Below are 27,973 nucleotides of genomic sequence, written 5' to 3' on the forward strand. Positions count from 1 at the left end.
GGCTCTGTTCTTTACTTATATTCAGCCATGAAATTTCTTTCCTGCCCTCTCTAATTTGGGGTGGTATTTCTATTTTGTCCTATTGCTTAATTTAGTCAGATCATATCGTCTTATGAGTTATATGGGAGAGGTATGTACCAGCAGCTAACAGAAATTCGGCTACTTGAAAAGCACATGCCTAACTCCTTCTGCAGAAGTTAAAAAGTACTCACAGGTTAGTCACTCCTGTCTCAGACATTCAATACTGCTTAATGTCTTAATGAAAAATATCAACTCTCGACTCCCTGTCAGCTAAAAATAACGGTAGATTCATAGTCTCCTCTACCAACACTTTTCAAGGTTAACTCCATGAAAGAAGGAATAGCAATGGCTTGCTTAAGTCAAAATTTCAGGAGCATTTAGGGGAGAGAAGGGGAAGGTAAAGTGCTGAAAGAGGCACAAAACAGAGATGTTATTTATATCTTTACCCTGGCATTCTTTTCAAAATATGTAAAAAGAGTTTAAAATGATTTTGAATGAATTTCCAGTGTGCCCAACACTATTCTGGATGACAGAATTCAACAAAAAGTTGTTGGAAAATCTGCTCATTTGGAATCTTAGGGTTTATCCAAATGAATGTTGAAAATATGGAGTTTAAAATGAGTGGATCTAGATTCAAGGCTGGGTGACTTACTAGCTAAGTGACCTTAAGCCAACCATTTCACGCTCAAGCCCTGTTCTGCCTTCCTCGTGGGGATAATTTAAGGGTCAAATGAGATAATGTGTATGCAAATAACCCTATGCAAATATGTGATAATTATCTAAGAGGAAGATTCTTAGGTGGGGAATCTGTGTTAAAATCACCTGGGAAGCCCTCTCTCAGACTGCTGGCTTCCTTACTGGTAAAGCGGGATAATAACTAGTTTACCAATTTAAAAAGAATAAAAGATTCATGCATGCAAAGGCACTTAGCCTCATTCCCAGCACTTATTAGGTACTCAAAAATGTTTAGGCATAAATTTATCTATTTTTAAGAACTGCATAACAGCACACAGCCAAATATTTACCCCCTAAATGCATTTTTCACTGAACAGATTTAGAGTGTTGATAAGGAGCCCATTCTGACAAGAACATGAAAGTGAGCACTGGATGTAAGTTCAGTTTAACACTCTGCTTTTATTTCCATGTGATTAAACACTGTGAGATAAACAGTGAGGTCCCTTCTATTTCCTCACCTTCTCTCTGCTTTTTGCTTTTTCTAAAGGAGACTGATTTTCAAATTGATATAGTTTAAATCCTTTGCATGGTTCTTGTGTGTCCTTTAAAAAATTAACATGGTCCTTCAGGGATATTTTTAAGGATGTCAGCAGGCTGGTTACCAAGAAAAGAACATTGCTTTCACCACTGGTGCTATAAAGATTGATTTGACATCAGAAGTGAACTCCACGGAGAAAGAAAACAGTGCAATTCCTGGATATGTTTTCAGATGTTTCAGATAGTGAACAGGCAAACCAATGAGAAACTGTAGGAACTTTTAGTGAATGTGGATAGTAGTTAGACATTATGATTACAATATGGATTTTATTATCAAATTGCCTGGGTCTAAGTTCTGGCTCTATTACTTTCTGAATGTGTGAGCACAAGCAAGTTAAATATTTCTAAGCTGTTTTCTTTATCTATAATTGAAAATTAAAATGAAATATACCTCATATATTTATTTTTTAATGAAGTTTATTTTTTAATGAAGATTAAGAGAGATAATTCACATAACTGCTTAGAAAGCATGCAATAAAAGCAAGCAATGCTAATGATAAAGTGAATAGAAAGGGAGCAAACAATTTTTGATGTGGTTTAAACATTTAAAGCCAAATAAATCCAAACGATGTGTCATAACGTGATGATCTAATACCTATTACAGTTATGACGAGAGAAAAAATAACTCTGGGTGAGTATTTTATCAGAAACAAAAGGAAAAAATTGGCTATTATGAAAAGAGGTTTTGGCAATTAAAAAGAAAACATTTCCCTCCAATATACAGCAGATAGAGACTATCTGACATAAACTGTGCACAGTTCAGGAGACTATCCAAAGGAAGAAAGGAAGAAAGAGTGAGTAAGAGAGACGGGGGCCGGGGGGCGGGAGGGGGGGGAAGGAAAGGAGAAAAGGAGAAAAAAGACAGGAAGGACTGATGAAAGAAACTGAAATCAAAGAAGTCCAGGGAAAGGCAAATGTCACCGCTGAGTTCTCCTGGCGCAGCAGGTTAAGGATTCAAAGCTTGAGTCGCTGTTATGGCCCAGGAACTTTCAAACCCCTCCCCAAAAAGTTATGATAGACGGGGTAGGGGTTTGCCAAAAGGGCAGACTAAAACAATGAAGATTATGAGGTCAGAAATGTGAAGGCTAAAAAGGACATATGGTGTAGTTCTATAATTCAAAGATCTGGATAAACCCTGGAACTTGAGAGAGATATTACAAGAAAACATGCCCATTCTGGGGTGGTATTCTTAGACCCAATTAGACATCAAGAGACTCATATAACAGGCTACATTTGGCATCAGATTAATTTAAAAGGACAAAAGGACAGGAAAAAGAGCATGTCAACAGCACGGTTACAGGCTTCTGCTTTCCCTTGGAGTGCTCGCAGCAGTCTCAGGGCCAGTCTTTGGACCCTCAAGTGATAGCTCTGATGTGAGATCCAATAGCCACCCTCACTAAGAAGCCATATCCCAAATAGAAGCCAATACCTCTTGTGATAATCTCAGCTTCTACATCCCTGTAAAGGACATGCCTGGTTATGATTTTTCTCACTCAGGGAAGCCCAAAGCTTCAGTCCTTCCAGTCTAGACTACACTTACCAATCAAATGTCATTTTATCATATTCTCATTTGATCACAGCAGTGTTACCTAGTAATGCAGCTGACATTCCACTTCATCAGACTTCCAGGGAACAGAGCTAAAAGCTGCTTAACCCAAGGCCAACTTCCCAGGTAAAAGAGAATGGCTTTTGTTGAAGCTTTACTCACATGAACAATGAATTTTTCAATTCCAGTGTTTCAATCCCCAAAATGGTACTAGCAAGAAACTAGAAATGTATTTGGACAAATCCATGAATTGGCTGGCTAGAACTGGCATCTTAGAAATAAGCTGGCCCGAAAAGTCTGTCTTCACAGAGAAAAGTGATTTCCTCTCAACATTGTAATTGCCGAGATCCCTATGAGGAATGCACTATTAGGAGAAATAGAGACCTACTTTTCTCTCCAGAAACTCCTGTCTGGATAGGTTCTTTGAGAGCTGGGATCAGAGAAGGGATAGCACTTCCCCAGGAGACTCCCCCTATGGACTTTACTTTTTCCACAGAGGTAAACATTTTTCAGTGCCTGGTGTTTTCGCATCAAAGCATACACACTAATACGCATTCTTGGACTGTGAACTACAGACTACCGGTTGTCAAAAAGCATCTAGGCAACAAAAGAAGGCAGAAATAAGTTGTGATGGATGTCCCTTGGGCATCCGTTTCACTATCTTGTTAACAATATCGTCAATTTTAAAGGGACAATTTTAAAAGGACAATAATGCTTATACCCATTAAACCCAGAGTTAACAAGGACATGGGGCCAGAGAAGAAATATTTGAGAAGCAGCTTGAGGATGCTCTCACACATCCTAAATATCAACAAATCTACATGGAAGTACTGGTTCATAACAGGAAGAATTTAATTAAAGACTAGAAATGTCAAGTCTAATTCTAAGATATAAACACACTCATTTGGAATGGTGTTTCTCACTTATCCTAACTGCAAAGATAACAACTTGGCTACCCCAAGTCTGTTAATGAAACCTAAATGATATCAGAGTTCCTGCTGTGGCTCAGCAGTAAAGAACCTGACTAGTATCCATGAGCATGCAGGTTCAATCTCTGGCCTTTTTCAGTGGGTTAAGAACCTGGCATTTGCCATGAGCTGTGGTGTAGGTCATGGACATGGATCAGATCTGGCATTACTGTGGCTGTGGCATAGGCTGGGGAGCTACGGCTCCAATTCAACCCCTAGTCTGGGAACTTCCATATGCTGCAGGTGTGGCCCTAAAAAAAGGCAAAATAAATAAATAAATAATATTGATAGTGGTTTTGGAAAATGACAAGTGTGTGCATGGCAAAATAATTTGCTATAGCTGCAACCATTAGGTACATAGTTGAGGTAACTTAAGGAAGGCTCATGAAAACACTAATTAAACTGACTGCAGAGTTTTAATTTTTTTTTTAATGGACACATCCATGGCATATGTAAATTCCTGGGCCAGGGACTGAAACTGAGCTGCAGCTGGCAAGCTATGCCACAGCTGTGGCAACACCAGATATTTTAACCCACTGTGTCACAGCTGGAACTTCAAGAGTTTTAATTTTTATTTCTTGTTTACCAGCAATCATTACACAGAAGTGATATGAAGCAAGTCAATGAACAGATTTGCAACCGTATACATGGTTGTAGTTAAACTGCATAATTGAGTGGATTCTAGAGTATTTAGCAATTCATAAAACCTATGTGCTAAGAGTCTAGAATGGGAGCCTGGTTATAGCCCAAAGCTGATTTCAATTAAGTACCTAACAAGTACTTAAGATTCTACTGGGATGAGCAAAAATTAACCTACTTGGGCAAACTGGCTTATGAGAATGGATAGAGATGTTCTTAAATATCTTACATTTGATCAGAGTCCATGTGTCCAACCATACATTGCTGCTATCCTGGAAGGAGACAGGAAGCTGTCACTTTCACCCTCTCTTCCCCACCCCCAATTTCTATCTAGTCTCTTTTAAAACCCTCACAGATGGGCTTACAGATGCCAGGCAGGAGCCTGGCAAACTATTAATATGAGGACACTGATCAGTCCAAGAAATAAGACTTAGTGATCTTGACATTGGGGGCTTGAAAAGAAATGGCCACCTTTCTAACAGGAGTTTCATAGAGAGGAAACAGAAGGAGACAGAGACAACAGGAAAGAAAGAATTAAAATGAATATCTGAAAGTTCTGAGCATGAGTCTCTAGAAAGGGCCCTCCAAGAACCAAATGCAATTGACCAAGGCACAGCATATCATGAAATTTCAGAACACAGTAAGAAAAGCAACCGGAAGAGCTTCCAAAGACAATGTGTCACATATAAAGAGAGAAGAAAAACATTTTTAGACATGAGACATTAGAAAATAAAAAAACCTATTTCACATACACCCTTCCCCCAGAAAGCTACTGGAGTATATGCTCCACCAATATGAAGCAACAAATCAAGAAAAAGGAAGGCACAGGGGCTGAGCCAAGCAAAGGAGACAGATGACAGACATTCCCAGGAAGAAGCTACAGCTGGGATGCACCAGAGTACAACCTGGTTGGGGCTGGAAGCAGGTCTCCAAAGAAAAGAATGGAACCGAGAATGTGATGTTTGACTATTTTGAGAAGAGTTTTAGAGTGATGTCAGAAAGTTTGCACCTGTGTTAGTGACTGGCTACTTGTAAAACATGACCAAGAAAGGCTGAGAGTCCACAACAGACAAAGAATCTACATAAATAACTCAGTAGAAAAACTGACAGAAGACTTGAATAGGCTTTACAAAAGAGGAAATCCAAACTAAAACTATAATGAGATGCCTTACAAAAGAGACAAACTAAGTGTTCATAAGGATGTGAAGCAATAGGAATTTCTTTTTTTGGTCTTTTGTCTTTTTAGGGCTGCACCCATGGCATTTGGAGGATCCCAAGCTAGGGGTCAAATTGGAGCTGTAGCCTCTGGCCTACGCCAGAGCCACAGCAACGCCAGATCTGAGCAGCATCTGCTACCTACACCACAGCTCAGGGCAACACCAGATCCTTAACCCACTGAGTGAGGCCAGGGATCGAACCCACATCCTCATGGTTCCTAGTCAGATTCGTTTCCGCTGCACCATGATGGGAACACCAGGAATTCTTATCCACCACTGGTCGGAGAGTAAAATGGCTATACCCCAAAAGAAATGGTTTGGCCTGATACACATTATACAGCAAATTCTATCATGAGGCACCAGGAGAAAGGTGTATGTATGTGCTTACTTATGCTGGAAATTATGTATTTATATTTGTGCAATACTTTAATTCTTAAAAATCTTCCTAAATTTAAGTAACACAGGGACAGGGATTTCCTCTTGTGCATAACACTGTGAACCTGATTAGCTATACAAGAAATATTGTAAACTCAAACTGAATTGGAAAATATTAATACAGTAATAGATAATTTAGCAGAAAAACATTTTTAAAAAGGACAGGAAGCAAAAGTTCATAGACCTATGAAAAATGTCCAATCACACTAATGATGAAAGAAATAAAAATTAAAAATTATAAAACAATAGTGAAATACTATTTTTGATATAGACAAATATTAAAATAATCCTAATACTCAAAGCTACAAAAACATAGTGAGAAAGATCCTCTCACAGACCACTTGTACAAGTGTAAGATGATACACAGAGGCATTAATTGTATGGTATTTCTGGAAATCAATCTGACATAGGTTGAGTCTTAAAAATACAGATATGTCTGACAGGAAAAAGTAGTGGAATTCCAGTTTTAAAGACTAAACCAAAATATAACTTAAAAAGGTGAGATAAAATTATTTATAAACTATTAATTATGGATTAATACAAAATATTAGCAACAACCAAATAAGCAATGGGGTAAGAGTTTAAATGTATTTTAGGACCTCTATAATATAGGTTGAATAGATATTAAAATGTGAGATTTTAAAAGAATTGATATCATCACAGAAAAATGTTAATAATGTTAAGTAAAAATGCTGGAATATAGAACTATAAAAAGTATGATTTCAATTCTTCTAAACATATATGTGCACATGTATATATATATATATGTCTATATACAATACATACACACATATGTAGAAGGTAAAATTGTTACAGCAGAACACACAGATTAGTTAGTATTCAAGAGACTATTGTAGTTTTTATCAAGGTTTGTTAAACTTTCTATACTTTAATATTTTTAAAAGAGTCATAATAATTATCTCCATTTATACTTACCAGATCAATATTTTGCATTATATCCTGAAATGAAGGATGAGTTCGAAATTGTTCAAAGAGATCGCGTTTGTAAAGCAGTGCATACACCAAGTTTGGATTGTGATGAAGAGAATTTGTCAGGCAGGAATTGATGATCTCTAACATCATTCGAATCACTTCTTCGATGACATTTAGGTCTTGTGCCTGATAAAGAAAGGAAATCCCTATAGTCAGTGTTTTTCTCCTTGTCACAGAATAAATTAGAATGAGGGCAACTGCTTTACAACTGTAACAGTATTGGAAAGACCACAGAAGACCCCTTAAGATTATTTTTGTCAAGAATTTCTAGAATTTTATCAGTTACTAAAGGATTTGAGTAAAAAATCTTTTGAATACTACAAAGCCACAGTCATCAAAACAGTGTGGTACTGGTATCAAAACAGACAGACAGACCAATGGAACAGAATAGAGAACCCAGAAAATAAACCCTGACACCTATGGTCAATTAATCTTTGACAAGGGAGGCAGGAACATCAAATGGGGAAAAAGAAAGTCTATTCAGCAAGCATTGCTGGGAAACCTGGACAGCTGCATGCAAAGCAATGAAACTAGAACACACCCTCACACCATGCACAAAAATAAACTCCAAATGGCTGAAAGACTTAAACATACGACAGGACACCATCAAACTCCTAGAAGAAAACATAGGCAAAACATTCTCTGACATCAACATCATGAATATTTTCTCAGGTCAGTCTCCCAAAGCAATAGAAATTAGAGCAAAAATAAACCCATGGGACCTAATCAAACTGAAAAGCTTTTGCACAGCAAAGGAAACCCAAAAGAAAACAAAAAAGACAACTTTCAGAATGGGAGAAAATAGTTTCAAATGATGCAACCGACAAGGGCTTAATCTCTAGAATATATAAACAACTTATACAATCCAACAGCAAAAAAGCCAATCAATCAACGGAAAAATGGGCAAAAGACCTGAATAGACATTTCTCCAAAGAAGATATACCGATGGCCAGTAAACACATGAAAAAATGCTCAACATCACTGATTATAAGAGAAATACAAATCAAAACTACCATGAGAGACCACCTCACACCAGTCAGAATGGCCATCATTAATAAATCCACAAATAACAAGTGCTGGAGGGGCTGTGGAGAAAAGGGAACCCTCCTGCACTGTTGGTGGGAATGTAAACTGGTACAGCCACTATGGAGAACAGTTTGGAAATACCTTAGAAATCTATACATAGAACTTCCATATGACCCCACAATCCCACTCTTGGGCATATATCCGGATAAAACTCTACTTAAAAGAGACACATGCATGTTCATTGCAGCACTATTCACAATAGCCAGAACATGGAAACAACCCAAATGTCCATCAACAGATGATTGGATTCAGAAGGTGTGGTATATATACACAATGGAATACTACTCAGCCATAAAAAAGGATGACATAATGCCATTTGCAGCAACCTGGATGGAACTAGAGACTCTCATACTGAGTGAAATGAGCCAGAAAGACAAAGACAAATACCATATGATATCACTTATAAGTGGAATCTAATATCCAGCACAAATGAACATCTCCTCAGAAAAGAAAATCATGGACTTGGAGAAAAGACTTGTGGCTGCCTGATGGGAGGGGGAGGGAGTGGGAGGGATCGGGAGCTTGGGCTTATCAGACACAACTTAGAATAGATTTACAAGGAGATCCTGCTGAGTAGCATTGAGAACTATGTCTAGATACTCATGTTGCAACAGAACAAAGAGTGGGGAAAAAAAAATGTAATTGTAATGTTTACATGTAAGGATAACTTGATTCCCTTGTACAGTGGGAAAAAAAAATTTAACAATGAAAAAATCTTTTGAACTTAGTATAGTGATACATATAAATTTCATGTAATAAATTATAGACTGGCCAATCTAGAAGGAGATTTAGAATTTATTCCGCCCTTCAATTAATAGAGCCTAATTTGTACTCTTATCACTTTATCGCCCTAAATCAATAGACTTGCACAATATAAAGTAGTGGCAGGGTCTTGCCAATTCTAAGAAAACTGTCTAATTCAGAATATAACCTTGTTTTTCTTCACTGTCATTCCAATGTTCAGATTTACAGACAGAAAGCCTATTACTTTGCTTCTGTTTCCTCAGAGTTAATGGTCTTTGGGATTCTGAACATGAAATCGTTGTAAGACAGCAAAACTCAAAGCAAGAACAATGGAAAGAGCAAAAATACAGGCGAATACCACACTCTCCTTCTCCTGATTTTCTAAATTATGTTTGACAGTTGAAGCCAAAATTATGCCGATGTCCGATGTGGATCTCAATGGAAGTAAAGGAACACCTGAGACAATTGTATTATAAACCAGGGAGAGCAAAGGGATTTAAAGAGGGGAAGGTTTCTACATCTCACCTGAATGGGGAAAATGTCAATGTTACTAGACTGTGGCAAGTTACACATGTAAAACATATGGAACAAATCTATACAAAGAGCTAGTGTACATAAAATACTACCAATACATAAAAACAAAACACTAAAAAAAATGTTCAGGTATCCACAGGAAGGCAGGAAAACAAGACAGACAGATGAGAAGGAAACAAGGAACAAACAGAAAAGAAGGTAAAATGGTAGACTTAAGCTCTAACATATCAATTATTACATTAATTGTAAATAGTCTAAATACAATAATTAAAACTCAAAGAATGACAGAGTGAATAAAAACCATATGCTCCAACTATATGCAGTCTATAAGAAACTTCATTCAAATGGAACTCATTTTAAGTAAAGTTAGATGGAAAGTAAAAGTACGGAAAAAATATATCATGCAATTATTAATCAAAAGAAAGCAGTAATGGCTATATTAATATCAGATAAAGTACACTTCACTTCAAAGACTGTATGGCCTACCAAATGAAAAATATTTACTATCTGGCTCCTTATAGAAAAGACCACCCTTGGTCTAACAGAGAAAAAGGTATACTTATTTCCATAAAATTTACCTCCACTTGTATTATTTTAAGCAGAATGCCCAGCTTTAATTTCATTAAAAATTTGAGACAAAAAAGCAAGTAAAAACAATCCATGTCCAAGAGACAAATAATCAGAAGATTTAGAGTTATATAGATACTGAAAATATCAAATAAGGAATTTGAAAGAACTATGATCTACAAAATCTACTATGAGTCTACAATATGTTGCACTGATGGGGAATTTTAGGAGAATTGAAAACTAAGAAAGTAAGAAATGGAAATGCTAGAATTAAAAAAGCTGGTAATAGAAGTGAAGAATGTCTAGACAGGTTCAACAGTAGACTTGAATCTTTTAGAGATAATGGCTGAGTATTTTCTTTTTTTCTTCAAATTATAGTTGATTTATGTGCCAACTTCTGCTGCATTTTCTTAAAACAACAAAAGAATCAAACAACAGATCCAAGAAGCTCAGAATAACCCCAAAGTATTCCCAAAGCACACACTTCCCTATAAAACAACAACAAAAACCAAACACCTAGATACATCATATTCAAACTACTGAAGACTAAAGAGAAGAAGAAAATCTTGAAGGCAGCTGAAGAGGAAAAAGAAAAAAAAAAAAGATTAAATACAGAGTCACAAAGCTAAGAGACGTGTCATGAGAAATTATGCAAGCCAATCTATTTGGAGTGGCATCATTAAAGTGTTGAAATAAGAGTCAAGCAAGAATTCTATAGCTAGAAAAATATCTTTCAAATAGGAAGGTGAAATAAAGACTTTTTCAGACTGAAAGAAGTTGAGATAATGTATTACTTGTGCAGTTGCACTGTAAAAAATGCTAAAGGAATTTCTTCAGACAAGAGGAATATGAAGCCAGACAGAGCGGTGGATATACACAAGGAAATAAAGGCATTTTTATTTGAAATCATTCTAAAAGTAAACTGCCATTCCTGTTGTGGCGCAGCAGAAACGAATCTGACTGGGAACCATGAGGTTGTGGGTTCAATCCCTGGCCTTGCTCAGTGGGTTAAGGATCTGGCGTTGCTGTGAGCTGCAGTGTAGGTCACAGACGCGGCTTGGATCTGGCGTTTCTGTGGCTGTGGCGTAGGCCAGCAGCTGTAGCTCTGATTCAATCCCTAGCCTGGGAACCTCCATAGGCTGTGAGTGCAGTCCTAAAAAGAAAAAAAAAAAAAAAAAAAAGAAAGAAAGAAAAAAAGAAAACTGATTTCAGAAGCAAAATAGCAGCAATGTACTATAGGTTTATAGTTCACATAAAATATGTAAAATTTATCACAACATTTTCCTACTAATGGGCATCCAATTTTGTTTCCTATTTCCATGAACAAGGCTGCAATAAGCATCCTGGTAGATTTGTTGTTATATATGGGCACTTTTGTTTCTCTGGGAGAGATTCCAGGAGAGGGACTGCTGAAAGGTTGTATTTGTAATGTTAGCAGATGTTGCCAGACTTTGCTCAAGAAGCGATGGCAACATATTTACACTGACAATGTAGGAAAGCTCTAGCTTGCCCTCATTTTCTCCCAAGTATAATTGTTATTTTATTTTTACTTTTTAGGGCTGCATCTGTGGCATATGGAAGTTACCACATGAGGGTTCAAATTGAATCTGTAGCTGCTGGCCTATGCCACTGCCATGGCAATGCCAGATCTGAGCTGTTTCTGCAACCCACCCCACAACATGTGGCAACACTGGATCCTTAACCCACTGAGCAAGGCCAGGGATCAAATCCATATCCTCATGGATATCAGTTGGGTTCTTAACCTGCTGAGCCACAACAGGAACTCCCCAACTGTTCTTTTAATATTCACTGCCTGAAAGATTCATCAGTTTTTAACAGTTATGTCAAAATTTCCCATAACATCACCAGATCCTTAACCTGCTGAGCCATCAGGGAACTCCCACTTCCACTTATGTTATTATTGATATCTTTGGAATTTGTATCTATCATCTTATTTTATGACCTTATATCAGTTATCTACTGCTGTGTAACAAGCTACAGGCATATCTCATTTTATTGCACTTCACAGATACTGTGTTTTTTACAAATGAAGGTTTGTGGCCACCTTCTCTTATCAGATGATAGCAGTTTTTGGCAATATTTTAAAATTAAGGTATGTACATTTTTTTAGACATAATGTTATTGCACACAATTGACTTAGTGTAAATATAACTTTTATATGTAATGTGAAAGAAAAAATTTATGACTCACTTTATTGTGATATTCACTTTATTGTAGTGATTTGGAACCAAACTTGCAATATCTCTGAGGTATGCCTGTACTTCAAATCTTAGCAGCTTAGAAGAGCAGTGATCATTTGTTTGGCTAACAATTCGGGCTGGCCTTGGTGAGAACAGTTTGTCTCTGCTCCATGTGGCTTCACGGGGCTGCTTGACTGGGAGCTGGAGAAGCTATTTTTACGATAGCTTGCTATCATAAAATGGTGGGCAAGTTGGTGCTGGCTGTGAGCTGGGGGCACAGCTGGGGGTGGGGAATCTTCTTCATATGGACTCTTCTGGGCTCCATGAGCTTCCTCAGGGTGTGAAGGTTCCAAGAGATCTAATTTTGGAACTCACTTGGTGTCACTGCCACTTAAGAGTTACTACCAATGGTGCCACACATTATTTACTGAGGAGTGGCAAAGTTCTAATAAAAGCATGTGAGGCAGAATATATGAGACAAAAGATGGTGTTGCCATCATCTCTGGGATGGATAATCTGTCACATTTCTGTTTACCACCCTTTATAAATTTACCTCTTCCAAACCTGTCTTCCCTTTCTAGCCTCTCTTGAATTAATAAAGCTTTTTATTACCTTGGCTCCTCTTCTTCTCTGCTGGGTTACTGGCTAAAGACAGCATATTTCTATTCTCACAGAGGTAGCCCTTAGAAATTTAACATACATACCCAACTTTAAAAATACTGATATTTAAATAAGAAAGAAAGAAAGTAAAAAGGACATTCCCCTGTAGCACAGTGGCTTAAGAATCTGGTGTTGCTGCAGCTGTGGTGCAGGTTTGATCAGTGGCCCAGGAACTTCCACATGCCGCATGTGTAGCCAAAAAAATTAAAAATTAAAAATAAATAAAAATATAAAAATAAAAATGCTATTCCCCTCCTGAACAAGATCCAAGGAAGTTAACACACTTTCACTTCTCCTTGATTAGTAAGCCCCTGACTCCGTCCTCCCTTGCTTTTTTTTATAGTTGCCTAGGTTTTAAATTTCATCTTTAATAAAAGCCTATAAACTGTTTTCTTTAAAAGTCAACGGTTGTAATAACCTGTGTGGGAAAAAAGAATGGATAGATTCATATGTATGACTGATTCACTTTGCTGTACTCCTGAAACCAAGACACTATAAATCAACTATACTCTGATAAATTTTTTAAAAAGTCAAGGGATAACTAAATTTACATATGAATTTCAGCACATACCACTGTTTCTGGCATCCCATGCCTCTACATATTTACTTTTTCTTCTCTTTGAAGTACGTCCTTTAGTAGTGCTTTCAATGAAGTCTAAGGACAAGAAACTCTTTTAATCCTCGTGTGGCTGAAATATGTCTTTATTTTGCATTCACTCTTACATTTTATTTTATCTCAGTACAAACCCAAGCTGCAGCAGTGACAATACTGGATCCTTAACCCACTGTGCCACAAGGGAACTCCTACAGTTACTTTCTTCTACATTTTAAAGATACTTCTACATTTTAAAGAAAGTTCCCTTTCTCTTGCCATCTATTTTTGCCATTGAGACGTTTACTGTATATCTATTATTTCCCTGTAGATAATCTTTCTGATAGTTTTTAAGATTTACTTTCCATCTTTTAACACTCCGGAGTTTCACAATCATGTGCTTTAGGTGTTATCTTTATCCTGCTCCATATTCAGAGTGTACTTTTCATCTGACAACCAAGTCTCTTCTATAAAGATAATTTTGATAATTTTTTTCTCATTTTGTTCCAACTTACTAACTCTGCCTGTTTAGAATTTATTTTGTCTACTGAGCTTTCAGTTTTAATGACCATATTTTTCATTCTAAGCTTTCTAATTAAAATGTTCTGAGTCATGTTCTTGCTTCATTTCTCCCTGTTTTTATTTCATAATTATTTATTCTTCTTAATGAATATTATATCCCTAATTATATTCATAATATAATGAATATTATATTCATTTCTGAGGATACAAAAAATACTTAAAATAATTTTGAAATTATTCAGTTCATTTTTGGATCTCTTTGGACAAATTTACTGTAATCATGATCATGAATACGTTGGCTGTCTTTCTTAGCATTTAGCCAGATTTCAGTGGATTTTGGAATTTTGGTTATGTAGGTTCATCTAATGTGGCCCAATTCCCACCCCAACCCTCCCACAGGTCATGCAGTAGCTTCCTAGAGCCCCCTGAAACTAGGTCTCACTGTTGGTTATGCCAGGGCTGCTGCCCCGCAGTCACATTGAAGGTAGCATGGGCAGCGTCCATCACCAAGACACAGGGCTCAAAAGATCCCATTGCGAGGCTGGTTCTGTGTCCTCCCACCTCCCTAGACACAGAACTTAATAGTCATTATTACCAGTACCTCTATTCAGAATTCTTTCTTTCTTTCCTTCTTTCTTTCTCTCTCTCTCTCTCTTTTTTTCTTTTTAGGGCTGCACCTGTGGCATATGGAAGTACCCAGGCTAGGGGTTGAATCAGAGCTACAGCTGCTGGCCTAAACCACAGCTCATGGCAATGCCAGACCCCCAACCCATTGAGCGAGGTCAGGGATCCAACCTGCATCTTCATGGATACTAGTCATATTCGTTTCCACTATGCCACAATGAGAACTCCCCAGGATCTTTTACATAAGTGATCTCAATGAGTGATCTATTCTAGCTTTCAACTTCCAGCAGGGAACCTGGCACTAATGTGCTGCCTCTCATTGGGCACCTTTAGTGCTGTGCCTGCCCTGCAGCAGCTGTGCTCCCGGCCACTCCTGCCTCCTTCCAGACCTGGAGCTTGGCAGCTTCACTGCTTCAGACCTTGCTGTCTGCTTTGAAGGCTTTTTCTATTTCTAGCTGATCAAGAAGTAGCCATCTCAGGAGTTCCCATTGTGGCTCACTGGTAACGAACCTGGTAACCATGAGGATGCAGGTTCGATCCCTGGCCTTGCTCAGTGGGTTAAAGATTGGGCGTTGCCATGAACTGTCGTGTAGGTCACAGATGAGGCTTGGATCCCACGTTGCTGTGGCTGTGACATAGGCCAGCAGCTGTAGCTCCAGTTCAACCCTAGCCTGGGAACTTCCATATGCCGTGAGTGTGGGCCTAAAAAGCAAGAAAGAAAAAAAAGAAGTAGCTATCTCATTTGGGGGTGTGGCCACATGTTTTAAATGTTCTCCTGTTATGGAGATAGCTACTTCTGTTATGGAGATAGCTCATCTATTACTTTTGTGTTCTTGGAGCAAAGGGAAGAGGTTAACCTTCATACTGGAAACTGGCAACATAATCTGGACTAGAGTTCTCTCAATTGTATTTTTATCTCACATTGGTACTTGAATTAGAAGAGGAGGAAGAGACTCTGAGTTTCAAAATTCTTTCTCAAAGTCATGTAAAAGCAACCCAATAAGACAGTATGACCGCTTTATTAACACAAGTGAAAGTATTAGCTTTCTGCAGAATTTTATATTAAGTATTTCATACTCATGTTAAGTATAGGTCCTAATATATCAAACAAGTATCAAAAATGAATTACCCATTGATAGCTTACAATTTCTGCTTCCAAACATATTGATAGTTTATTTTTGATGTTTTAATAAGAAATCTGGTTCAACAAACAGGGTATTGTACCCCACCATTAAGTGAGCACCTGCTCACTTAAACCCAAACTAAACTATTGGCCATTTATTTTATTCCCAAGTCAGGTCAAGTATAAACTGCAAAGTTTACATCAATAAGCATACTCCATGTTAGTTTTCATTTTGCATTAATCGATCTGACTGAAGCTCCTTAGGAGTTATACCAACCCACTTACATTTAAAGGAAATACTGGGTATTTTACTTAACTTGAAAAAAAAAATTGTTTCTGCGATAAGTTCTAATTCGAATGCTATCTTTTAAGGATTATTTTCAGCTGAAGATTTATAAATTAAATGACAAGGACATGAGGTTTCTTGACATTACTCAAATTGACTGAAAATGTAATATGGAAAAATTACAGCAAAGATATTCTATATATCATATTTTGCCATATTGTCATTCATACTAGAAAGCATTTTGTACATTTTAATGTTATAAAACTATTATAAAATAAAAATGAGAAATTAAACATAATTTGGGAATTAAAAAAGTTTAAATTAGGAGTGGTTGATTACAATTTTCTGACATATATTTTGACATGTAACACTAAATAATTTAGGTTTATTGAAATATCAAGACCTCCTTTCTGAAGCTCCTGTCATGACTCAGCAGTCAAGGAATCTGACTAGTGGTTCAACCACTATGGAAAACAGTATGGAGGTATCTCAGAAAACTAAATACAGAACTACCATATGACCCAGCAATCCCACTCGTGGGCATATATCTGGACAAATCTTTCCTTGAAGAAGACACATGCACCCCAATCTTCATTGCAGCACTACTCACAACAGCCAGGACACTGGCTATCAATAGAGGAATGGATTAAGAAGATGTGGTACCTACACACAATGGAATACTACTCAGCCATAAAAAAGAACAAAATAAGGCCATTGGCAGCAACATGGATGGAACTAGAGACTCTCATACTAAGCGAAGTAAGTCAGAAAGAGAAGGACAAATACCATAATGATATCACATATCTGGAATCTAATATATGGCACAAGTGAACCTTTCCACAGAGAAGAAAATCATGGACTTGGAGAATAGACTTGTGGTTGCCAAGGGGGAGGGGAAGAGAGTGGGATAGATTCGGAATTTGAGGTTAATAGATGCAAACTATTGCATTTGGAGTGGCTGAGCAATGAGATCCTGCTGAATAGCACAGGGAACTATGTCTACTCACTTGTGATGGAACATGATGGAGGATAATATGAAAAAAAGAATGGGTATAAATGTATGACTGGGTCACTTTGCTGTACAGTAGAAACTGACAGAACACTGTAAACCAACTAAAATGGAAAAAATAAAAATCACTAAAAAAAAAAATCACACAGCAACCTTCAACTGATTAGTTTAGCTAAAAGAATACAAAAGATCACGCAACTTCTAGGAGGCCCTTTCCAAAAAAGAATGAAATATTTTGTTAATCCACTGAAAAATGACTGCCTCTTCTCTATAAATAAAATGTCTTTGCTTTAAAAAAAAAGTAATCTGACCAGTATCCGTGAGGATGCAAGTTTGATCCCTGGCCTTTCTCAGTGGGTTAAGGATTCGGCATTGACGTGAGCTGTGGTGTAGGTTGCAGACAAGGATTAGATCCTGTGTTGCTGTGGCTGTGGGACAGGCTGGCAGCTACAGCTCTGATTGGCCCCCTAGCCTGGGGACCTCCATATGCTGTGGGTGCAGCCCCAAAAAGACGGAGAAAAAAAAAAAAGACCTTCTTTCCAACCCTAGCCCAACTACCCTGTTTATGAGATAAGGTCAGTTTCCTTCCTGGTTATTCACAGGGCTGAAATTCAACATATTTAACAATTACTAGGCCAAAATATTTAACAACTGCTAGACCTACTGGATGTGGGTTATACAGGACCAAGTAGTCCTATCAGCTTGTACTTGCTGGAGGCCAGTCACATTTATTCCCATAAGTACTTTCACAGTGATTATTTCTTGACAACAACATGATGTTTCCTCGAATTGAGGTTTCTGTATTAATTTCTGCATATATTATTTTACTCAATTTAACAATTTTCTAGCTTAATACTGAGGAACCCAGTTATTTTCTGATCCAGTTAGAAAGCTTAGAACTTGATCAGAGAATTACAAAATTAAAAAACATGCTCAGAAGTTAATCAAGACACTCCTGACACTCCCCTTAAGGCCTCAAATCCTTTCTATACCATTTACTTCAAGTGAACAACCAACTTATCTTTGAGGGTAGAAGATATTTGAGAGAATCCCGGTTCATTCTTTTTTTGTAGTTACAGAAAGCTGGTACGGTTCAGCAGAAGTCCATTATTTAGTACGTCTGCTCATTGGCCTTTGTTCTACGCCGCTGTCAGAGCTACCACCTTCCCAAGCCCATCAGCAACTCCAACTGTCCCTCAGTATTAACTGGTTTAAAGCCTTATTCTATTCACATTCTGTTAGATGCCCACCATTTGGACTGTTCTGATAACAGATGTAATTAATTCTGTAGATTTAATTATCTTGATAAGATACATAAGTACATAAATGTACTTTTCCATAGCTTTTTAAAAAAACAATCCTTGTCTTGTTTATTTATTTATTTTTTCTTTTTTAACAGCCCCGTACAGCATAGGGAGTACCCTATTCCACAGCTGTGGCAACCTAGACAAGGCTGGATCCTAAACCCACTGTGCCAGGCCAGGGATTGAACCGGCAACCCAGAGCTCTAGAGATGCCACCAACGCCTCTGCACCACAGCAGTAACTCCCATGAATGTACGTTTTTAGAATCCCAGCAACTAATTCATTTCTTTTTTAAGGAGGGGTTCTCTACTAACCACTACTGTATCATTCTTTAAGGAACCGCCAACATTACTGCTGTGGACGTTGTTTCCTAGAAACCCTGCTCTTGCGAATCCTTCCATTTCTGTTGGGCGATCAACTGCACCAAGCAGGTCATGAAATAAATCATGAGCCAGGGGGTAAGCTTTGTACCAGGAGATTCTGATTCACTCAAAATAAAATATCAAATTTTGCTTAGTTTTAATTTCTAAAGAAAACTATCCCAGTAATTATAATTTACGATTTATCTTGAATCTTCAAGTTGCTACTATGACTAGATTTTAGTGTGGGTTCCTACTATGTATGGCAACCAACAAATGAAATCCTTTATGCTCTATTTTAAAAAAGCATTATTGGGTAATCATCATCACCGGTGAAAGGATGAAAAATCAGCATGAATTTGATAATGGGGTTTCTTTAAAATCACAAAATCATCTAAATCTCAGTAAACAGAACTAAAAGCTTACGTGATCTATATTTGGGTGAAATACAGTACCTTAATGTTTAAAGTCATGAATAGTATGAGTGATAGTATAGTTTCATATGCTTATAAGTATTGAGAATTTTTATATGTGTTTGAACTACCTACTCAGACATTTTATCCTTTATTTTCTATTGGGTTATCAGTATTTTTCTTATTGTGGCTCTGGTTCCTGCTATGGCACAGGTTTAAGCCCTGGCCTGGGAACTGCAGGCGTGGCTCAAAAAAAAAAAAAAAAAAAAAAAAAGAAAGAAAACAAGTACACACTTAAAAACATAAAATGAAATTATAACATCATCTAAATCTCAGTAGTTAAACAGATCTAAAAGGTTTCTAATTTAATCATTATTTCAGTGTCAGAATTCAAATGAGGAGTTCCCATCGCAGCTTAGTAGGAATGAACCTGACTAGTATCCATGAGGACACAGGTTCAATACCTGGCCCTGCTCAGTGGGTTAAGGATCCCACAACTTTGTGGTGAGGTATGGTGTAGGTCACAGATGCGGCTCAGATCTGGCGTTGCTGTGGCTGTGGTGTAGGCTGGTGGCTACGACTCTGATTTGACCTCTAGCCTGGGAACCTCCATATGCCACAGGTGCGGCCTAGAACAGAAAAAAAAAAAAAAAAAAAGAATTTCAAATGATATTAAAAAAGGTTCTTATTTGATTTTTTTTTTCATGAAGGTTAAATGAGATAGGATTTATAAGGCCCTTAAAACAGAGTGTAACACATACTAAGTGCCATGCGACTGTTTTTTAAAATAAAAATAAATTCATTAAAGTATTTTAAGGAGAAAAATCATTTTAATTTTAGACATTATTGCAAAAAGAACATAAAGATACTGCTTTTCTAACATAAAGATAAATTAGTTCAATTATTATAACTACAAAGAATCACACCTCTTAGTTTTATTAATTCACAAAACTGGTCAATTAGGGAAGTGTATGGCAAAAACTGACTTACATTTATGCAATAAGGTTTTCAAAAAAAGACTTGTTTTTAGAAACTAACCAGAATTAGCTCTGTCAGAAATAAAATCGGATGGCTCATTGGTAGAGCAGCAAAATACTTGGTGAATATTATGCTTTTTTCGTTCATGGCATTTTCTTTTTAGTATAGTTTCCATTCCAGGAATAAGTCCCATGTCAAACAGACTTTCCTCTCAAAAAAAGGGGGGAAAGGCATACTTATTTTATTGCAGAAAATCTCAAATGTAAAAACAAAGGCCCTGAGGAAATGGCTCCATTTTCGGATGCTTCTGATGGTCTTGTACGTGTCGGTAATGAGCACTGCACAAATTCTGTGCTAAGGAGTGAGCTGATGTCAGGAGGACAAGCTGGCAGTTCTGCAAGTATCTTACCCTGTCAACAGCAGTCATGGCTGCTTCACTGTATAAACTTCCTTTTCCTTTTAGGAGGGAATTTACACAGTTAAATAGTTTCAAATCATTTATTTTTAGTTTCCTTAAGAGAAGCATATGTATCTTGTTTGTATTAGTTTTGGGGGGATTCCAAGAGAGTTGTCTGAATTTCCTGCATTTTCAGCAGAAAATAAAACCTTCAACAAAATTAATGGGACTCTGCCAAAGTAGGGAAGAGGGGGAGGAAGCGCACGGGCAAGACTCTTTAAAGTTAACGTGCAAATGGCCTTCAAAGCCAATCATTTGGGGATGGAGTCTTGTTATCTCTGTGTTGTTAAAATTCATTGGCACACAAGCTGAAAAGCTTTGTGACCATGTTATTTCCAGCCAGAACTGGATTTGTCCCAAAATATCGAGCTTCTGATAGCAAGACCCGGCTTTCTCTTACATGCAAAATCATAGCTGAAGAATCAATTCTGTGACCAGAGGAGACAACCTGAAACCTTAATAATGTGAGGGGGAGGACAGAGAGGGAGGGCAGAAGGCACCATGTCTTGGGGAAAAAGAGTGTGGCCACTTTCCTCATGTCTTGGACAGGGTCTGAATGTGGCCAGAAAGCCTCAAGTAGAACCCTGGAAAGTCTGTTATTTAAAACATGCTTACTGGCGGCAGGAAGGCAAGATAATGGTGGCTGCTAGGGGACATGGGTTAACTTTACATGTTTTCCCACACCTGGAAAACAGCCAGAGAACTCACAAAAAAGGAATGTTCTGATGGAAATCCAGCTAGGCTGCAGCACCAACAAGCTTATTACACCTTAGCAGGCTCCTCACACTGGGTAGCAAGTGGAGTGCAGGGCAGTGCTTCTCACCCCAAGAGAGATTTCCATTTCTTAAAATTTTCAAAAATTTATTTATTTTTAATTTTTTTGGCTACACCTATGGTATGTGGAAGTTCCTGGGCCAGGGACTGAACCCGAGTCACGGCATGACCCAAGCCACTGCAGTAACAATGCTGGATCCTTAACCTGCTGCACCACAAGGGAACTCTCCAATTTTTTTTTTTTAATGGCTGCACTTGTGGCATACAGAAATTCCTGGGCTAGGGGTCGAGTGGGAGCTGCAGCTGAGGTCTGTGACGCAGCCACAGGAACAGAGGATCTGAGCCAGATCTGAAACTGATGCCGTAGCTTGTGGCAACGCTAGATCCTTAACCCACTGAGCGAGGCAAGGGGTCAAACCTGCATCCTCATGGACACTGTCTGGTTCTTAACCCACTGAGCCACAACAGGAACTCCCTCATTTTGTTTTTCAAAATTCAATGTTTTTGCAGTTCCCATCGTGGCGCAGTGGTTAACGAATCTGACTAGGAACGATGAGGTTGCGGGTTCAATCCCTGGCCTTGCTCAGTGGGTTAGGGACCCGGTGTTGCCATGAGCTGTGGTGTAGCTTGCAGATGCGGCTCGGATCCCACGTTGCTATGGCTCTGGCATAGGCCAGTGGCTACAGCTCCGATTAGACCTCTAGCCTGGGAACCTCCATATGCCGCAGGAGTGGCCCTAGAAAAGGCAAAAAGACAAAAAAAAAAAAAAAAAAAAAAAAAAAAAATTCAATGTTTTGCATTAAGAATCAGTGTTCACTTCCATTCTTCTCCTACACTGGCTTTATTATTATTATTATTATTATTATAAAACCAATGTCCTTCCACAGCCTACAAAAAGTAATATCAGAGTAAAATAATTACCTAGGAAGATGTATTTCTTTTTTAAAAAATGGCTTTGACATTCTACTGTGTGCCTCCCATCACCCCACTCTGAGATACAAGAGTCCCAGTTCTAGTCCCAATTCTGCCAGAAACCAGCTTTGTGACTTCAGGAAATCACTTCACCCGAGCGGTAGTTTTTTATTTGTAAAAATAAGTGCTTATGAAATTTTAAAAATCCCTTCCTAGTTTCTAGTCTTTGTTTTTACAAAGAATGTAGAAAATACTTACTTTAGAGGGCACATTTTTTTAGACTAACCAAAAACATAATTAATGTCAAAAAATCTTTAGGGCGATCTCAAACTTCAGTAAAATCCAGAATTTATTTTAGATTATCACAGCACCTAAAACAGTGTCACCATCCATTTAGAAGGGAAAAAAAAAAAACCTCCAAAAAGCTTCGAGAATAGAAATGTATAAGGCTAAGTTTGAAAATAATCATCCTCTAAACCAAGGAAACTACTGATTCTCCTACCGCAAGCTTATTTTTTTCAGCAGTTGTTAATCATCTTTGATACTGTCAATGTACAGAAAATAATCTCTAAAACTGTATATCATGGCTTTCACATGCACGTTAGGGACCTATGATGCTTGGTGTCCTTTCTTCATTCTTTCTTGGGAAGAATGGTAAGTGGTGCTAAGAGAGTCAGTAAAGAATCACATATAAGGGAGCTATAGCCCTGATGTTTTAAAAAAAGGAAAAAGAGAGGAAGCTACAAGTTACTAGAGAGAAGCTCTAGAATGGGTTCTAGTCCCATTTTGCCATAGACTTGACAAGTCACTTTCTTTTTCTTTTTGTTTTTTTTAGGGTTGCACCCAAAGCACCTGGAGGTTCCCAGGCTAGGCGTCCAACTGGAGCTGTAGCCGCCAGCCTACACCACAGGCCCAGCAATGCTGGATCCAAGCCGCATCTATGACCTACACCACAGCTCATGGCAACGCTGGATCCTTAACCCACTGAGCAAGGCCAAGGATTGAACCCGCATCCTCATGGATGCTAGTTGGGTTCATTAACTGCTCAGCCATGACGGGAACTCCACAAGTCACTTTCTGAGCCTCAAACGTAAAATAAATGGATGCTTTGGGCAATGCATGGAAGCATTAAGGGTCCTGGACTGGCTTCTGCTTAGGATACGGAAAGCTACAAAGAACACATCTCCTAACCTAACAATGAGGAAAAGCCAGATAATATAATAAGTCAAAAGTCTTCTTAAGGCCATCAGAGAATGATTCTGCAAGGTAATCAAGTGAAATGAATTCCCAAGAGGGACAATTCCCCGAAGGAGAGAAGGAACACAAGCACTCCCTCACTTTTGGCAGAGCGCAGGCAGAACAGGTGGTCTTTAGAGAAGTGGGTAAGAAGAAATCAGCTAAAATTTCAATGAATTCTTAAAAGGTAAGCACAGTCTAATGTGTCAGTCTGGGAAGTGGCAAGCCTCAGATACAGTGGGGTTTGCACTCACCCCAAAGTTCTTTTCCATCAGCCTCTCCCAGGTTCAAGCTCACAGTAGGTGACCAGCTGCAGCTGGGACAGGCACCAAGACTCTGCTACTTCCCAGGTATTCTTCTCATGCTAAGTGAAAGTTATACTACTGGGGCAGCAGACCATTTTGGCCTAGAGCACAGGCAGATTTCCAGTTTCTAGGGGAGAGTAGGGACAGGACTCATCTGCCTCTGAACAAGAAGCAGGAAACCTTCTCATCCCTAGGACACAGGCAATGGTCCATTTCTGCTGGTGGAAGGACAGAAGCAAAAACTTTCTCACACTGGGGACTGGGGCCAGGATCCCGTTCCTATACCAACACCAAGCGGAGGTCTGTTATCACTGGGGAAGGGGCAGTAAGCTCCAACTCAAGGCCAACCACAGATACAAGGCAGAGTTTGGTTGCCAAGGGGAGCTGGGGCAGATATGTTGAGAAAGCCATACCTCTAAGACCATGGTGCACCCTGGGACTCCCCAAGATTGAGGCTGGACCAGGACAAGAGAAATATTCCTTCTCTTCTCTAACTCTACTGCAAGGACTCCCTGTAAAGGAACACTGGAAAAAACAAACAAACAAAACCCTACACAACCTCAGTCTTTAAGCACAGATAACAATTGCTGGGGAATTTGAATTTGGTGGTGCAATGAAGATACAAAAGCCAAACCTGACTCCAGTCCTAACTAGAATGATTCAACTCCACATTAGCAGTCTAGCAGCAGAGGTATGCCCATTTATAGCCATAAATATTTCTTGCTTTAGCCTCTGCTGTCCTATACACGTTGTCTGGCACTGAATAGAAAATTATGAGACACATAAAATAAGTTATATGGTCCATTAGTAAACCAGAATATATAATCTGGTAGGTGCTAGGGACAAAGCAGCGATCCAGACATGTCCATATGTTTACATAGGCTATTATTTAGAGTAGATACACCCTGGGAAGTTGCTGTGGGAACACTTGGGGGTTGGGGGGGGCGGTTGGGGGAAAGAGGCTTCCCAGAGACAGCACAGCAGAGTGGTTAGGAACATAAGCTCTGGAGTCAGGCCTACATTTGAACTCCAGCTTTAGCATTTACTAGTTGTGTATTCTTGGACAATTTACTGAACCTCTCTGAGGTAAATTACACAGAATTTCACATCAGAGGGGATAAAATAATTGCATCGCTGTTACTGAGCAATCATTAAATAGCAAAAAGTAAAAGCAAGATCTCTAATTCATTTCTCATAACGAGAAGAATGCTATAGAACATTAAAAGGTGAAAAATAAATCTTAAGGAGGTAGAAAATATATAGTTGAATATTTTCACAGTCATGACCCAGGGATGGGGTAGGAAGACATGGAGGCTTTTCTCAAAGTTGGGGGTGGGGGTGGGGAATCCAGCATTCCTAAAAGAAAAAAACACATAGCTTTGGACACATGAAAATGTAAATTTCTTGAACTAAAAAATGCTAATCAATAAAAGAGATGCAACCAACAGTGTATTTACAGAAAAGGCACAGCTTCACAGTCATCCCCTAAGTAAATAAGTAAAATTTAAAAAGTAAACAAAATAAATCCGCAGAAAGAATAAACCCAAAATAAAAACCTAAATGAGTATTTCAGAAAATAGGGTAAAACCACAAGAGAATAAGTAAGTAAATAAATGCATTTGCTTCTTTTAAAAGCAAATGGACAAAATGCTAATCTTAGGAACAAAGAGGAAAAACACAAGTATAAAACATTAGGGAGGATAAAAGGACTGTAACTACAGATATGGAGGACATTTCAATTAAAATTCTCTAAGAAAATAGACAATCTGTGACAAAAATTTAAAAAACTAATAATAGACTGTATTATCGAGTTGTAGGAAAACAGGAACTAATGTTGTATTAGTGGGAATGCAAAAATGGTACAACCTCACTGGAGGAACATTTGGCAATATACAGAAGAATTACATGGGCCTCTGCGCTTTGACTCAGTAATCCCATCTTTAGGAAGTGATTATAAAAGTACATTTGCACAATGAGGCAACAGCACATGCACAAGCTATTCATTATAGCATTATTGGCAACAGTGAAAGAAAACAAAAAGTCCATCATTAAATTATGGTATACCCCATAACAGATACTATGCACTAGGGAAAAGCAATGAAGATGTCTCTGTACGCAAATAGGGTGACTTCTAGGACTGTTTACATAGCAGGGTGTAGAACAGTACACGTAATGTGTCATCTTTGGGGTAAGAAAGGACCTGGGAAAGAAAGACTGTGTGTGTATGAAAAACAAAATAAAACCAAAAAACTCCCAACTCTCTGAAAGAATAAACTAAAAAAAAAAAAAAAACAAAAAAAAAAAACATCACCTTTACAAGAAGGGAAGAAACGAGAAGAATGAATAGGGATAAAAGCAAGACCTTTCTATGTATACCTTGTTACACAGTTTTGATTTTGGAAACATATGCTTTACATAATCCAAAATAACATCAAAAAGAATTCTCTAAAACTTGACACCAAACTGGAATGACGTGTCAGAATGGTGGCATAAGGATAGAGACAAAAGAATTAATTCTTATGTCTTTGGAACATAATATTTTGAATGACTCATATAAGACCTTAGTAGGATATTAAATAGAATTTACTCTAAGGACAAATAGAATTGAAATCTCAAACTTTATTCAATAGTCTCATTATTAATAGTCACACTGGCATTATAGATAAAATATTTATGTTAATATTTTTAAGAATCAAAGTTTTCAGTGTAAGAGAGGAGATACAAACATAAAATCAAAGAAATAAAGCTAAAAATTCATAATGTTAAATGTGATTTTTTTCTTATTGAAAAAAGATTTTTTAAATAAGAGTCCACTGAAAATGTCTAGTAGTAATGACAACCAAGTAGCAATGGGAACATTGATTGTTAGACTGTGTTCTCTAAACACCATTCATCATGTAAAAAAAAAATCCCAAACAAAACCCCTGCCCCCATCCAAGTCTTCTTGAAAGAATGACTGATACCAGATCTGTGGCAGAAAATACAGAATATTAGCTGAGATATATTATGCTAAAAATCGAAGAAGCTTATTTCCCCCTGATTGACAGAATGCTTTATTTTCAAATACAATTTTCAGCTGTCAATTACTTTATATTTTTCCTTTTAGAACCAGAGTCACAGTCATTAAAGTTTTATTAAGTTAGTAACACTCTATCAGATTTTGCTAATTGTTTTCTTTTTAAATTTTTAAAATTTTTGTTAAAGTATAGCTGATCTACAATGTTGTGGCAATTTCTGCTATACAACAAAGTGACTCAGTCATACATATCTATACATTCTTTTTTTATATTATTTCCCATCATGGTCTATCCCAGGAGACTGGCTATAGTTCCCTGTGCTATATAGTAGAACATTATTGTTTACCCATTCTACTTATTTATTTATTTATTTATTTATTATTTTCGTGTGTGGGTGTGTTTTTAGGGCTGCACCTGTGGCATAAGGAAGTTCCCAGGGTAGGGATCAAATTGGAGCTATAGCTGCTGGCCTATGCCACAGCCACAGCAATGTGGGATCCAAGCCATGTCTGCAACCTACACCACAGGTCGCTGCAATGCCAGATCCTTAACCCACTCAGTGAGGTCAGGGATCGAACCTGTCCTCATGGATACTAGTCAGATTCATTTCCACTGAGCCAGGATGGGAACTCCATTTATCCACTCTAACCCAAAACTTCTAGTCCCTCCCAGTCCCCCCTTCACCCCCTTGGCAACCACAAGTTTGTTCTCCATGTCTGTGAGTCTGTTTCTGTTTTGTAGATAGGTTCATTTGTGCCATATTTTAGATTCCACATGTAAGCGATATCTTATAGTACTTGTCTTTCTCTTTCTGACATCACTTAGTATGAGAATCTCTAGTTGCATCCATGTTGTTGCAAATGACATTACTTTGTTCTTTTTAATGGCTGAATACTATTCCATTGTGTATATGTACAGCTTCTTAATCCATTCATCTATCAATGGACATTTAGGTTGTTTCCATGTCTTGGCTATTGTGAGTAGTGCTGCTAAATATAGGGGTGCATGTATCCTTCTGAATTACAGTTTCGTCTGGATATATACCCAGGAGTGGGACTGATGGATCATATGGTAATTCTTTTAGTTTTCTGAGGTACCTACATATTGTTTTCCAAAATGGTTGTGCCAATTGACATTCCCACGAATAGTGTAGGAAGGTTCCCTTTTCTGCACATTCTG

General features: G+C 37.9%; 1 protein-coding gene across 7 annotated transcripts in view; it reads right to left on the bottom strand.

Annotated features, from left to right (window-relative positions):
• Positions 1-27,973, bottom strand: part of DYM (dymeclin) — a 382,159-nt gene that overhangs the window by 76,048 nt on the left and 278,138 nt on the right. For 5 of the 7 annotated variants that reach the window (XM_021092922.1, XM_021092897.1, XM_021092904.1 and 2 more), the window contains one exon: positions 7,035-7,217. The exons of the other annotated variants lie outside the window; for them this stretch is intronic. In XM_021092922.1, coding sequence (XP_020948581.1) covers positions 7,035-7,217 — 183 coding nt within the window. The remainder of the gene's footprint in view (positions 1-7,034; positions 7,218-27,973) is intronic. 7 annotated transcript variants of the gene reach the window in all.

Source organism: Sus scrofa, chromosome 1, assembly GCF_000003025.6.
Source record: "Sus scrofa isolate TJ Tabasco breed Duroc chromosome 1, Sscrofa11.1, whole genome shotgun sequence".
Lineage (NCBI taxonomy): Eukaryota > Metazoa > Chordata > Mammalia > Artiodactyla > Suidae > Sus > Sus scrofa.